The 15,268-nt window shown below is 42.4% G+C and overlaps 1 protein-coding gene across 1 annotated transcript; it reads right to left on the bottom strand.

The window, feature by feature from the left end:
* Positions 1 to 11,340: 11,340 nt before the first annotated feature.
* LOC124009156 (zinc finger protein 37-like) lies at positions 11,341 to 15,160 on the bottom strand. The gene is made up of 4 exons (XM_046320681.1): positions 14,767 to 15,160; positions 13,817 to 13,956; positions 13,308 to 13,392; positions 11,341 to 13,176 (listed from the first exon to the last, which is right to left on the bottom strand). The coding sequence occupies exons 1-4, from the start codon at positions 15,029 to 15,031 to the stop codon at positions 12,023 to 12,025; spliced, it is 1,644 nt and encodes a 547-aa protein (XP_046176637.1). The 5' UTR covers positions 15,032 to 15,160; the 3' UTR covers positions 11,341 to 12,022.
* Positions 15,161 to 15,268: the final 108 nt, after the last annotated feature.

Here is a 15,268-nt window from a genome sequence, read left to right as displayed (position 1 = left end):
ATGTCAACATTGTAATATAAAAGAAACCTGAGACAACCGTACGTTTGGTTCAGTGCTTGGTGAATAGTGTCATAAACCTCATTTACACCTTGTGCTAACGTGTTCTGTGATCTAATCAAGGTTTGTATTATTATTATTATTAAAATTTGTCTCTTATCCTTCCGCTGTGTCCACATTGTGACCAGATTAGCTGGTGCATTCCTGTATGCAAAATATTTGACAGATTCTTTCAAAATCATGCATTTCTTTTAAGACGATCACTTACAGTATGCCATTAGTCCAGCGCTTCCCAAACTCAGTCCCGGGGACCCCAATGGGTGCACAATTAGCAAAAAGCTATTTGGGTCCCCAGGACTGAGTTTGGGGAACACTGCGTTAGTCAATAGTGCTTCCTGTGACCAATTTTAAAAGCGTGTATAATTTAAATGGTTTGACAATCATATGTTTACACTTGATATCGATGGGCTCCTGACTGGCGTAGCGGTCTAAGGCACTGCATCTCAGTGCAAGAGGCGTCATTATAGTTCCTGGTTCGAATCCAGGCTGAATCACATCTGGCAGTGATTGGGAGTCCCATAGGGCGGAGCAAATTTGGCCAGGGTAGGCATTCATTGTAAATAAGAATTTGTTCTTAACTGACTAGGCTAGTTTAAATGAAGGTTAAATAAAATATCCAGACAATTTTAAAAAATGATTTTACCTGGCAGATTTGTACCTTGTCAGCTCGGGGGTTTGAACTCGCAACCATCCAGATACTAGTCCAACGCTCTAACCACTAGGCTACGCTGGGTTCTTGACTACCTCTGGAGGTTGTCAGGAAGATCAGATCACAATGTGTCTTATCTACACCGCTCTAAAAATGTGAGCACAATCAGAATGCGGGCAAGATCAGGACGAAGGGCACATGTTAGCACCAGGTAGAAGCAGGGCTAAAGTAGGACCACTACCGGGTCTCTATAATTGTGACTCTACTGGGAGGATCTATGCGGTAGAGGCTGAATCCAAGTCAGTCTGGCTGAGCTGAACCTTGAACTGGTGAAGCTGGGTCAGTTTCATACCCACTTGAGAAAAAGTGATGGTTCCCTTCCCAAAGTCTACCACCACTGCCAATCTGTTGCCCTTCAGGGATTTGGCGATCTCCCTCTTCATGTTGTGGTAGGCAAACCGATTGCCCTTGTGTGTGATGTTCCAGGATTCATTGTTGAGGCCAAAAGTGAGGCACTAGCATTAAATGCTCTGGTAGGACACAACTATATCCCAGTAGCTCACGGCCTCCACCTCCCAGTAATGTCTCCCAGAGGAGTAGCACTGGGTGGTGAGAACCTCAGGTGCTTTATCAAAGTGGGGGAGGGACAGTTTCGAACCCCACTCTCCACAGATTGGAGGTCAGTGTTGGGAAAAAGTACCCAATTCTCATACATGAGTAAAAGTAAAGTTACCTGAATAGAAAATGACTCAAGTAGAGGTGAAAGTCACCCAGGAAAATACTACTTGAGTAAAAGTCTAGAAGTATTTGGTTTTAAATATATTTAAGTTTCAAAAGTAAAAGTAAGAATAATTGAAAATTCCTTATATTAAGCAAACCTGATGGCACCATTTTCTTGGTTTAAAAAAATATATACAGATAGCCAGGGTCACTCCAACACTCAGACATTTAAAAACAAAGCATTTGTGTTTAGTGGGTCCGCCAGATCAGATGCAATAGGGATTACCAGGGATGTTTTCTTGATAAGTGTGTGAATTGGACCATTTTCTGTCCTGCTAAGCGTTCAAAATGTAATGAGTACTTTTGGGTGTCAGGGAAAATGTATGGAGTAAAAAGTACATCATTTTCTTTAGGAATGTAGTGAAGTAAAAGTTGTCAAAATATAAATAGTGAAGTACAGATACCCCCAAAAATTACTTAAGTAGTACTTTAAAGTATTTTTACTGCTGGCGGTCCAGGTGCACATTGAGAAAATGACTGGCTGAGTCTATGTCCAGATTTAAGGCACCTAAGAAGACAAATGGACACAGATCAGTGACAAACACTGATTACGTTGGGCTCCTCTGATGTCTGCATTTCTGTGGCCCTTTGGTGAATTTTAAACCATGAATTATGTAAATAACTACATCACATCTCTTATTACCATACAATAATGTGGCAGGTAGCCTAGTGGTTAGAGAGGTGAGCCTGGAACGGGAGGGTTGCTAGTTTTAATCCTGGGACGGACAGGAAAGATTTGGTGGGAAGTGAGCTGGCAAACTGAGGATTGCTGGTATAAAATCCTAGATGCCATTTCCTGCCATTGTGCCCTTGAGCAAGGCACTTAATCCCCCACAACAGCTCCCTGGGTGCCCAGTGTGGCAACCCCCCCCCCCCCCCCACTGCCAAAAAAACCCTGCGTGTGTGTCTTTCATGGGGGGTTGGAAGTCAAATTTTGGTTGGACCTTAATTGACCAGTAAAGTGATCTTAATCTTAAACAAATAATCTTAAACAAGTAATAAGTATGTAATTACCTACTTATGACTACAGTACCAGAATATTAAAGCTTGATTATCTACAAAGAGCAACATTTTCACCTGCCATGGAGGAGTAGACATTGTGGAAGAGAGTCTGCCGTTTCTTCAGTGTATCTGTGAAATTCTGATTTTAAACAGAGGAACTATAGGCTACGATGTAGGGAAAAAAATCAGACAGACACAAACATCTACACATAGCTGCACACACATCTGTGCACACACTCAGGCATACAGGCACACGCTCACACATACACCTAGCCGAAGTCCAAGTGTATGCAGGTCAATGATTGACAATGTTATTTGGGGTAGGTAAGAGAGCAATGACTCCTGAGGATGCAATAATGATATATTCAAATTCAAGACCATAATAGAGGACAATGAACCAGAGGCACAGCAGCACCACAGTAACTTTTCATGCTGGAGTCATTGGTATTAGAGGTCCGCCTCTGTGCACAAAAAAAGAAAACTATGAATCTCAAAATAAATCAAAAACACTAAAAGCATTATACACTGAACAAAAATAGAAATGCAACATGTAGTGTTGGCTCCATGTTTCATGAGCTGAAATAAAAGTTCCCAGAAATGTTCCATTCTAACAAAAAGCATATTCTTTCTCAAATGTTGTGCACAAATTTGTTTACATCCCTGTTAGTGAGCATTTCTCCATTTCCAAGATAATCCATCCACCAAGAAGCTGATTAAACAGCATCATCATTACACAGGTGCACCTTGTGCCGGGGACAATAAAAGGCCACTAAAATGTGCAGTTTTGCCACACAATACTATGCCACAGACATCTCAAGTTTTGAGAGAGTGTGCAATTGACATGCTGACTGAAGGAATGTCCACTGGAGCTGTTGTCAGAAAATTGAATGCTAATTGAATGTTAATGTTGAATGTTAATTTCTCTATAATAAGCCACCTCCAACGTTGCTTTAGAGAATTTGGCAGTCTGTCCAACTGGCCTCAAAACCGCAGACCATGTGTGTGGGGTCGTGTGGGTGAGCAATTTGCTGATGTCAATGTTGTGAACAGAGTGCCCCATGGTGACGGTGGAGTTATGGTACGGACAGGCATAAGCTATTGACAATGAACACAATTGTATTTTATTGATGGCAATTTGAATGCACAGTGATAGCGTGAGGAGATCCCGAGGCCACATATCGCAAGGATCTGTACACAATTCCTGGAAGCTGAAAATGTCCGAGTTCTTCCAGACATGTCACCCATTGAGCACGTTTGGGGTGCTCTGGATCGACGTGTAGGACAGCGTGTTCCAGCAACTTCGCACAGCCATTGAAGAGTGAGGCAACATTCCAATCAACAGCCTGATTATACTGTGCCAATCACTCTGCATAGGCAGAGTATCTGGGTGGAGTATCATTCTCTGTTTAATATATTATGTATTTTAAGCACATGACCAAACTAATTTCCCCCTGGGATAATAACATTGATCTAATCTGATCTAATCTCAAGTATGTGACATGATTCTTAGATTAAGGCTAGAAGAGCCTGTTTGTGCTTGCTCTCTTTTTTCTCCAACAAACCCAGGGATTTCTACCGTGCATACCTGCCTGGAAGTGTACTCCTTTTATGAGAAAGTCACCGCCCCTTACTCCACCACACCACATTTATTCTTGTTGAAATATGGAAACAGAATTTGTTTTGTTAACACACAGTCAATTTTCTCCCCAGAACATTGGACGTCAAGACAATGAGGTTCATCTGATTCTTGTCCAGACATGGAGCAGTAGTACCTCAGCACCTCATCCTCATGCTCAGCGTACCTCCTCTTGCTCAGGTCTCCTAGGAGTTTGATCAGATGATGTCCCAAGTAGGTAGGGAGCTGCAGGTGATGCTGGACATGCTCCTGCCACAGCGACACCTCACACTTCAGACACGTCTTCAACGCCAGGCTCTGTTTCTCTGGACAGCAGTTACAATACACACTTAGTCCTCTTAGCCTTCAATGAAATCAGAAATCAATCAATTAAACCTGCAATATGTAATTTTTCGGGCAGCCCAACCAATTTCACATAGAAATACGGGTTATAGATCTGTCATTCGCATTGAAAGCAAGTCTAAGCAGCTGTAGAGCTGTTCTACAGTGGTTTTGTTAATTATTCAGATCTCTTGACTTTTTCCACATTTTGTTACATTACAGCCTTATTCTAAATCAAATAAAAAATCCTCAGCAATCTATACACAATACCCCATAATGACAAAGCGAAAACAGATTTTTTTTGCAAATAAAAATAAAATAGAAATACCTTATTTACAGAGGTATTCAGACCATTTGCTATGAGACTCTAAATTGAGCTCAGGTGCATTCTGTTTCCATGGATCATCCTTGAGAGGCTTCTACAACTTGGAGTCCACCTGTGGTAAATTCAATTGATTGGACATGATTTGACACACCTGTTTAAATAAGGTCCCACAGTTGACAGTGCATGTCAGAGCAAAACCAAGCAATGAGGTCGAAGAAATTCTCTGTAGAGCTCTGAGACAGGATTGTGTCGAGGCACAGATCTGGGGAAGGTTACCAAAAAAATGTCTGCAGTATTTAAGGTCCCCAAGAACACAGTGGCCTCCATCATTCTTAAATATAAGAAATTTGGAACCACCAAGACTCTTCCTAGGGCTGGCTGCCCGGCCAATCTGAGCAATCGGGAGAAGGACCTTGGTCAGGGAGGTGACTAAGAATCTGATGGTCACTCTGACAGATCTCTAGAGTTCCTCTGTAGCGATGAGAGAACCTTCCAGAAGGACAACCATCTCTGCAGCACTCCACCAATCAGGCCTTTATGGTAGAGTGGCCAGATGGAAGCCACTCCTCAGAAAAAGGCACCTAAAGACTCTCAGACCATGAGAAACAAGATTCTCTGGTCTCATGAAACCAAGATGGAACGCTTGGGCCTGAATGCCAAGTGTCACTTCTGGAGGAAACCTGGTACCATCCCTACAGTGAAGCATGGTGGTGGCAGCAGCATGCTGTGGGGATGTTTTTCAGTGGCAAGGACTGGGAGACTTGTCAGGATCGAGGCAAAGATGAACGGAGCAAAGCACAAAGAGATCCTTGATGAAACCATGATCCAGAGCGCTCAGGACCTCAGACTAGGGCATAGGTTCACCTTCTAACAGGACAACGACAAGTCTCTGAATGTCCTTGAGTGGCCCAGCCAGAGCCCAGACTTGAACCAGATCAAACATCTCTGGAGAGACCTGAAAATAGCTGTGCAGCTACGCTCCCCATCCAACCCAACAGAGCTTGAGAGGATCTGCAGAGAAGAATGTGAAAAACTCCCCAAATACAGGTGACTTGAGGCTGTAATCGCTGACAAAGGTGCTTCAACAAAGTACTGAGTAAAGGGTCTGAATACTTATGTAAATGTACTATCAGTGTATGTTTTTTTTTTAAATATAAATTAGCAACATTTTCTAAAATACTGTTTTTGCTTTGTCATTATGGGGTATTGTGTGTAGATTGATGAGTGGGGGGAAAGCAATGTTATCAATTTTAGAATAAGGCTGTAACCTAACAAAATGTGGTCTGAAGGTTCTTAATACTTTCCGAAGGTACTGTATGTGCACTATTTCTATGATTCCCGTTCTGAAGCTTCGTTTTTGCGTCTTTTACTTTCGGTTTATGTACATCAACGAGCTGACAATACAATATTTTTGGTTATGGAAAATATATTTCACAGCAGTTTAGATGGTACAATGATTGTCTACACTTTACTTGCTTATTTTGTCACACAAACTGACATTTGGCAAACTATTACAATTTTAGCAACCAGGAAATGGCGGAGCGATTTCTACATAGTGCATCTTTAATCAAATGGATAGTCATGACACAGTCATACCAAGGCAACCAAACCAATCCAGTGACAGATATATCAAGACACAAGACAGAAGTCTTGGCAAAAGTAATAAACCAGAACAGTTACCAAGAGAGTAGCACCTTCAGGTTTTCTCTTTAGCCCTCTGTGATGTTAGCCAGGGGTAGCATAGCATTCCTGGACCCCAATGATGGCCCCGCAGTATGAGCAGTGGAAGGGCATATCCGAGGCGAAGTCTATCACACCCTCCAGACACACCATACAGTAGCTGTGCCCACAGGGCAGCTGGCGCCAGTCCTTATGTCCTGGCACACTGGGCATATCAGCATCACCTCCAGCTGGGTTCTCCTTGAGGGAGGAATGGTACATTTATTGTCCATCTTGCTCTCTTCCTGTTGTTCAAAGACGATTGGAGCAGAAGGCAGAAATGTGGAGTGTAATCCCAGAGAGTTCAAAGTTGCCTGTTTCAATGGTAGCCACATGCTGAAGTGAATGGCATGTTAACCCAGTAGGTAATGAGCCCTGGGAAGGTCTGTGCAACTAAATCAAACAAAATAACCTCCCTATAAGGTCGTCCGTGAGTCCTTGCCTGTGTGTATTTCTCTGGGAGAGTCTCAGTTGGATACTCCTCACATCCTCTGTCCTTGCCTCCTTCTAAAAACTAATTGGAGAAGGTCCGAGCGGAGAGACCTCTGCCTTTCTCATCCAATGAGTTTTGAAGAGGCAGGGAGAGAGGACGCAAGGAGTGTGAAATTGAGATTCTCCCTCTCTCGGTGTGCAATTCAAGCATTCAAAACTGAAAGCAAAGCTTACTCATATGTTGCAAAATGCATGACACTGGCTGTATTTCTGTATTTCGAAAGTAATACATCTTGAAAACTTATCGCTGACAGACAAAACATTGGGACTATATCAACAATGAACTAATGAAACAAATACCTAAAGATCGTTTTTGGGTGGAATTTTCCTTTAACCCTTACCATTTTAAACTTCAACGGGGCAGGGATGTCCCAAGGAAACCGGATAGCAAGGACCAGTTATGACAGCTTTGCGGCTGGAATTTTTGAATATGCTATAAAATAGAATATGCTACTGTAACATACATTAACTTTTGGAACAAAGGGAACAGAGACTGACACATCAGAAGTGTCTGGTTGTGTGAATGTTTAAAAGTCATTAGTCAAACCAAAAATACAGGTGATGTCCGGTTGACAACTCCATTGTGTCCTCCTCCCAGAGCGCTAAGAACCTTGGCGTGATCCTGGACAACACCCTGTCGTTCTCAACTAACATCAAGGCGGTGGCCCGTTCCTGTAGGTTCATGCTCTACAACATCCGCAGAGTACGACCCTGCCTCACACAGGAAGCGGCGCAGGTCCTAATCCAGGCACTTGTCATGTCCCGTCTGGATTACTGCAACTCGCTGTTGGCTGGGCTCCCTGCCTGTGCCATTAAACCCCTTCAACTCATCCAGAACGCCGCAGCCCGTCTGGTGTTCAACCTTCCCAAGTTCTCTCACGTCACCCCGCTCCTCCGTTCTCTCCACTGGCTTCCAGTTGAAGCTCGCATCCGCTACAAGACCATGGTGCTTGCCTACGGAGCTGTGAGGGGAACGGCACCTCAGTACCTCCAGGCTCTGATCAGGCCCTACACCCAAACAAGGGCACTGCGTTCATCCACCTCTGGCCTGCTCGCCTCCCTACCACTGAGGAAGTACAGCTCCTGCTCAGCCCAGTCAAAACTGTTCGCTGCTCTGGCCCCCCAATGGTGGAACAAACTCCCTCACGACGCCAGGACAGCGGAGTCAATCACCACCTTCCGGAGACACCTGAAACCCCACCTCTTTAAGGAATACCTAGGATAGGATAAGTAATCCCCCCCTTTAAGATTTAGATGCACTATTGTAAAGTGACTGTTCCACTGGATGTCTTAAGGAGAATGCACCAATTTGTAAGTCGCTCTGGATAAGAGCGTCTGCTAAATGACTTAAATGTAAAATGTAAATGTAAATGTCTTTTATTGCCAAAGGGCCAATCAGGAATTCCCACAAGATTACTACAGTACTTACCAAAAATCCATATAATAAAACACAGACCTTTGATTAGTATTTTCACGCAGATTACAAAAACTATTTTCCAGTAAAACATGTTTTTTTTAAATTGGATCACAGATTACAGCATTTTGGGTTAGAATTGAATACAATTAGTTGACAAAAAAAGCTATGAAGTAATATTTCGAATATCTTCAGAAAATAAGCCTGAGACATCAGCTATAATTGCATAATATATATGAAATAACGTCTCACTACACATTAAAAGGAAACATACTTCCCATTTTGAACTAAGTCATGTGTTTTTAGAGAAACTTCCCTACTTCTATAAAGGAAAAAGTAAGGAGGGTGTTTACCTGACAAACACAGCAGTACGGATAAAAAAGAATGAGAGAACGTTGCTGCATTACTAAAGTATTTGGCATAATGGTTTAGTAAGAGTTAGAGATAAAAGTATCAAACTTCACACCCATCTCTAAAACAATTTATAAACAAAGATACAAAGGAACAATCTGTTGGTATTTACAACAAAGTGATGATATGTATCATGAACACAGATTGTGGTCTGAAAATAATCTCAAACTAATCTCAGCCCAGATCCCTTGTGTTTTGTCCAACGAAATACAGTGTAAAGACCGAGAGACAGTTTTCCAGACCCAGATTAAAGGAATCATTTTGGCATTGAAGTCTCATCTACTTCCCCAGAGTTCGATGAACTGATAGATACCATTTTTACGTCTCTGCATATACAATTGAAGTCAGAAGTTTACATACACCATAGCCAAATACATTTAAACTCAGTTTATCACAACTCCTGACATTAAATCCTAGTAAAAATTCTGTCTTCGGTCAGTTAGGATCAACACTTCATTTTAAGAATGTGAAATGTCAGGATAATAGTAGAGAACTATTTATTTCAGATGTGATTTATTTCATCACATTCCCAGTGGGTCAGAAGTTTACATACACTCAATTACTATTTGGTAGCATTGCTTTTAAATTGTTTAACTTCTGTCAAATGTTTCAGGTAGCCTTCCACAAGCTTCCCACAATAAGCTGGGTAAATTTTGGCCCATTCCTCCTGACAGAGCTGGTGTAACCGAGTCAGGTTTGTTGGCTTCCTTGATCGCACACTTTTTCAGTTCTGCCCACAAATTTTCTATAGGATTGAGGTCAGGTCTTCGTGATGGCCACTCCAATACCTTGACTTTGTTGTCCTTAAGCCATTTTGCCACAACTTTGGAAGTATGCTTGGGTTCATTGTACGTTTGGAAGACCCATTTGCGACCAAGCTTTAACTTCCTGACTGATGTCTTGAGATGTTGCTTCAATATATCCACATTATTTTCCTACCTCACGATGCCATCTATTCTGTGAAGTGCACCAGTCCCTCCTGCAGCAAAGCACCCCCACAACATGTTGCTGCCACCCCCTGTGCTTCACAGTTGGGATGGCGTTCTTCAGCTTGCAGGCCTCCCCCTTTTTCCTCCAAACATAATGAGGGTCATTATGGCCGAACAGTTCTATTTTTGTTTCATCAGACCAGAGGACATTTCTCCAAAAAGTATGATATTTGTCCCCATGTGAAGTTGCAAACCGTAGTCTGGCTTTTTTATGGCGATTTAGGAGCAGTGGCTTCTTCCTTGCTGAGAGGCCTTTCAGGTTATGTTCGATATAGGACTAGTTTTACTGTGTATAAAGATACTTTTGTACCCGTTTCCTCCAGCATCTTCACAAGGTCCTTTGCTGTTGTTCTGGGATTGATTTGCACTTTCGCACCAAAGTACGTTCATCTCCTTCCTGAGCGGTATGACGGCTGCGTAGATCCATGGTGTTTATACTTGAGTACTATCGTTTGTACAGATGAACGTGGTACCTTCAGGCATCTGGAAGTTGCTCCCAAGGATGAACCAGACTTGTGGAGGTCTACAATTATTTCCTGAGGTCTTGGCTGATTTCTTTTGATTTTCCCATGATGTCAAGCAAAGAGGCACTGAGTTTGAAGGTAGGCCTTGAAATACATCCACATGTACACCTCTAATTGACTCAAATTATGTCAATTAGCCTATCAGAAACATCTAAAGTCATGACATTTTCTGGAATTTTCCAAGCTGTTTAAATGAACAGTCAACTTAGTATATGTACATTTCTGACCCACTAGAATTGTGATACAGTAAATTATAAGTGAAATAATCTGTCTGAAAACAATTGTTGGAAAAATTACTTGTCATGCACAAAGTATATATCCTAACTGACTATAGTTTGTTAACAATAAATTTGTGGAGTGGTTGACAAACTAGTTTTAATGACTCCAACCTAAGTGTGTCAACTTCTGACTTCAACCGTGTATACAAAATGATGTGGACATCCCTTGAAATCAGTGGATTTGGCTATTTCAGCCACACGTGTATAAAATCAAGAACACCGCCATGCAATCTCAATAGACAAACATTGGCAGTAGAATGGCCTTACTGAAGAGCTCAGTGACTTTCAACATGGTACCGTCATAGGATGCCACCTTTCCAGCAAGTCAATTTGTAAAATGTCTGCCGTACTAGAGCTGCCCCGGTCAACTATATGTTCTTATATTATGAAGTGGAAACATCTAGGAGCAACAAGGGCTCAGCCGCGAAGTGGTAAGCCACACAAGCTCACAGAATGGGACCGCCGAAGCACGTAAAAATCGCCTCTTCTCAGTTGCAACACTCACTACAGAGTTCCAAACTGCATCTGGAAGCAACGTCAGCACAAGAGCTGTTAGTCGGGAGCTTCATGAAATGGGTTTCCATGGCCGAGCAGCCGCACACAAGCCTAAGATCACCATGCGCAATGCCAAGCGTTGGCTGGAGTGGTGTAAAGCTCGCCACCATTGGACTCTGGAGCTGTGGAAACGCGTTCTCTGTAGTGATGAATCACACTTCACCATCTGGCAGTCTGACAGATGAATGTGGGTTTGGCGGATGCCAAGAGAACGCTACCTGCCCCAATGCATAGTGCCAACTGTAAAGTTTGACCATCTCATTCCGATATCAACGAGCAGGTGTCCACATACTTTTGGTCATATAGTGTAGTTTCGCAAGCCAATTCTAACTAGCGTTAGAGCAATGACCGGAAATCTATGTTATCTACTAGCATACTAGCAGTTACTATAGACTTCCAGTCATTGTGCTAGTTAGCAACTTCCTTCAAACTGAATGCAGAGTCATAAAAATGGTATCCATGAGTTCATCTGACTCTCTGGAAGTAGATAAAGGGCTTCATTGCCAAAATCCCAAAGAGTCTCTTTAAGCCTAGTCCAGCATGCGCAATAGAAAAACTCCATTGAAATTACTTTTTGGTTTAAAATTAAGCATAATCTGTGTCTGGAAAACAGGCCCTTACCGTATTAGAACATTATGGCTGTCAACAACATCAGTGTCCACTGAAGCTTACACTCTGATGATCATTCTGGACAATCCAAACCTGATTGCAATTTACCATCATAGCACCTTATCAAAAATAACCAACATGGTTGGTTATAATGAGGAATGGACATTCAGTAGTTTCAGTTAGAGGTAGGACAGTTTTGTAAGGTGGCCTACAGAAGGCTGCTCATGCTTTTAGCACAGTTGTCTTTCGCCGGAAAATGTGCTATTTCGCTGTCGCTCCCAAGTGATCAATGCTGTGTTTCTCAAGATTCCGGAAGATTCTGAAGCTCTTGGAGCAGAAGGAGCAGGTGAAAGGTCTCTCACCAGTGTGAAAGCGCAGATGAGCCTTCAGATTGTCCCTGAGACGAAAGCTCTTCCCACACTGGGGGCAGCTGTGAGGTCTCTGCCCTGTATGGAACCGTTCGTGCCTGCGGAGGCTTTTCCGCAGGGCGAACGTTTTGGAGCACTGGGAGCAGGAGTAGGGCTTCTCACCGGTGTGGAAGCGCTCATGCCTCCTCAGGATCTTCCTGCGCTTGAAGCGCTTCCCACAGATCTTGCAGCCATGGGCACGGCTTGAGGAGAGGACCCCTTGCAGCCGCCAGACACCGTTCCCACACTGAGTGAAGCAGCAGAGGCGTCGGCCCGTGTGGAGGCCTTGGTGGGTCTTGAGGTCCTTTGGCATGGGGAACCTCTTGTTGTCATGACAGTTGCTACCATTAGCCTTCTTCCCTCCAGAGTTCTTTCTTCCGGGTACCAAAAGCAGGTTCACCAGCTGGACAGAGCAAGGCCTCGTCAACTTCTGCTCCAAGGAGGTCTGGTCCAGCTTGAAGTCCACCTTCTTCTTTGTCTGGTCCAGCTTGAAGTCCACCTTCTTCTTCTTTGTCTGGTCCAACTTGAAGTCCACCTTCTTCTTCTTTGTCTGGTCCAGCTTGAAGTCCACCTTCTTCTTTGTCTGGTCCAGCTTGAAGTCCACCTTCTTCTTTGTCTGGTCCAGCTTGAAAGCCACCTTCTTTTTCTTTTCCAGCTTGACATCCACCTTTTTCTTCATTAGAGCAGAGGGAGCGTTTGTTACACCCATAAATTTCAACATACTCTTAGCCTGTACAGGAACCAAAGCCCCATCTGAGGAGGATGGGCTGTAGGCTGTCCCTTTGGCGGTGCTGTAACTGGCCTGCTGGGGCTCCATCTGGGTAGGCTTTTCTTTACATGCAGGCTGTCGTGTTATGTCCTCCTCTGCCTTTGGGACCATTTGGCAGATGACTTTAGTCTCACATTCTATGTTGATTCCATTCTCAGTTTCTGTCTTGAGGGGCTGGGGTTTCTGCTTAGTTGGGGAGCTTTGAACAGGAACATAAAGGTGGATTGGATCCACAGTGGCTGGAGGACAGAAAATAAAATAGTTGTTAAATAGTACCCTCAACCCTTTATATACAAAGAGTTTATAGCAAATATATTTCAGTGTCTATATAGCTTCACTACTACCTCCTAGAATAAATGTGTTTTTTTACCAGAATATATCACTTGTTCTTCTTCTGGCTCAGTGGTTGTTGAAGATTTTGTTTCCAGACTAATCTCCTCCACCATCTCCACAACCTGATGACAGATGACAAGCCAAAAAGACAACTACTTAGGTTCTGTAATACAGGTGTCAGCTAATACAATTAGCTTGAAGCCTACAAGTAAAAAGGGCATTAGTCCTAGTAACAAACAAACACATCTTATGGTTCACAATGAAGCCCTTTATCTACTTACCCACAGTCAGATGAACTCGTGGATACTATTTTTATGTCTCTACATCCAGCATGAAGGAGGTTTGAGGTAGTTTTGTGAGCCAATGCTAATCAGCATTAGCACAATGACTGGAAGTCTATGGTAACAGCTAGCATGCTAGTTAGCAACTTCCTTCAAAATGCACATAAAGACAAATTATACGAGTTCATCTGACTCGAAGGAAGTAGATAAAGGACTTCATTGCCAAAATCACAATGTATCCCTTTAACCCAAACAACTCACTGACCTTCTCTTCTAGAACAGAGCACTTGAGTTCAGCAGGCTGATTAGCCTTCAGCAGGGGGATACGATGTGCAGGACCCTCCTCCTCATTGCTCCCATTCAAAGAACCACTGCCTCCCTCCAAGGACATGCACTTTTTTGGGTCTGGAGAATGCATGGTAAAGGGGAGGGGTAGAAAGCAAAGCACACAAACATTCCATTTGGTAGACAGCATGGTGCAGATCACTACTGACAATAATAACAATAAAGAGATTAAACAAATCAGTAATTGTGTGTATTTCTTTGTTATTTTTTGCCTCCAAAAATGTTGTTTGTTGACATAAATCATAAAAAGTCATACAATTATTTTTTTTAAGGATTTCAACAGTCACATTCAGAGAGAAAGATGATAAGAGTCATAATGCATACTAAACCGTGTGTATTTACTCAAATTTTAAAAATTTAACATATGTCTCTCGTGAGAACACGATTGTATACTTGCTTCAAAGTATCTAGAAGAATTGTTTTGTTGAGATGCACTCTCTGCAGAGCAACAATGTTTGCTACAGGACAATGAGACCCGATGTTTTAATTTAAAAAATGTATGCCAAACAAAAACCATTGACTTCAAACCATACAACTCTATGCACAATGGCTACTTTGAACAATTTACACAGTAAATACATAAACTGTGCAGATGCAGTCTGGTAACATAATTATGGTAAAATGTCCGTTTCATTCTGTTACCCAACTTTATCTGCACAAGTTCTTCCTGTAAATGTGTTTTTGTAAAATTGTCAGTGGAAATTGTTAAAATTAGTATTTGTGCATTGAGTTGTATGGTTTGCTAAACTTTGAAATCAATGTTTTTTGTTTGGTATACATGTTAACCTGAAAAAACACAGAATTTCTGCGTAAATCCGTTACCATGGATTTACCAGTGTAATGAAGTACTACTAACGTTAGCTAACATACTTTCATGTAGCTCTAAGGACGTTGTTGTTTCCTCATCCACTTGAACTCCGATACTGCGAAGACATTTTTTGCCAGACTTTTTTACAGCGTCCACTGTTTGCAAGGTTTCATTTTGTTCACTCCGCCCTTCAATGAGAATAGTGGTTCCCGAAGCAAGGAAGCGACTCTCGAACAGTTTCGTTATTTCCACCACCGCCACCTTTGCAAGTGAATCCAAAACAGACGCAATCTGGGTTTCAAAATTCACATCGTCGGAAACAGACATGGTGACAAATAATAGTGAGCGCGCGGTAAGAAATCGAACTAAAATCGAACAAATGTTAAAACCAAAAAGCTTAACATGGCGAGATATTAAACTGTGTTTATCATCAACCACATGGTCTGAGAAACCGGGGGCGTGTCTGACGTTTAATGAAAAAAAAGTACGTGTTTCCACAAGTTACCACAGCCACAAAGTATATCGTAAAAATAAATGAACTTTTCATTTAAGGTTAGGCATAAG

Source organism: Oncorhynchus gorbuscha, linkage group LG22 (assembly GCF_021184085.1).
Source record: "Oncorhynchus gorbuscha isolate QuinsamMale2020 ecotype Even-year linkage group LG22, OgorEven_v1.0, whole genome shotgun sequence".
Classification (NCBI taxonomy): Eukaryota; Metazoa; Chordata; class Actinopteri; order Salmoniformes; family Salmonidae; genus Oncorhynchus; species Oncorhynchus gorbuscha.
This window is presented reverse-complemented; position numbering and strand designations above follow the sequence as displayed.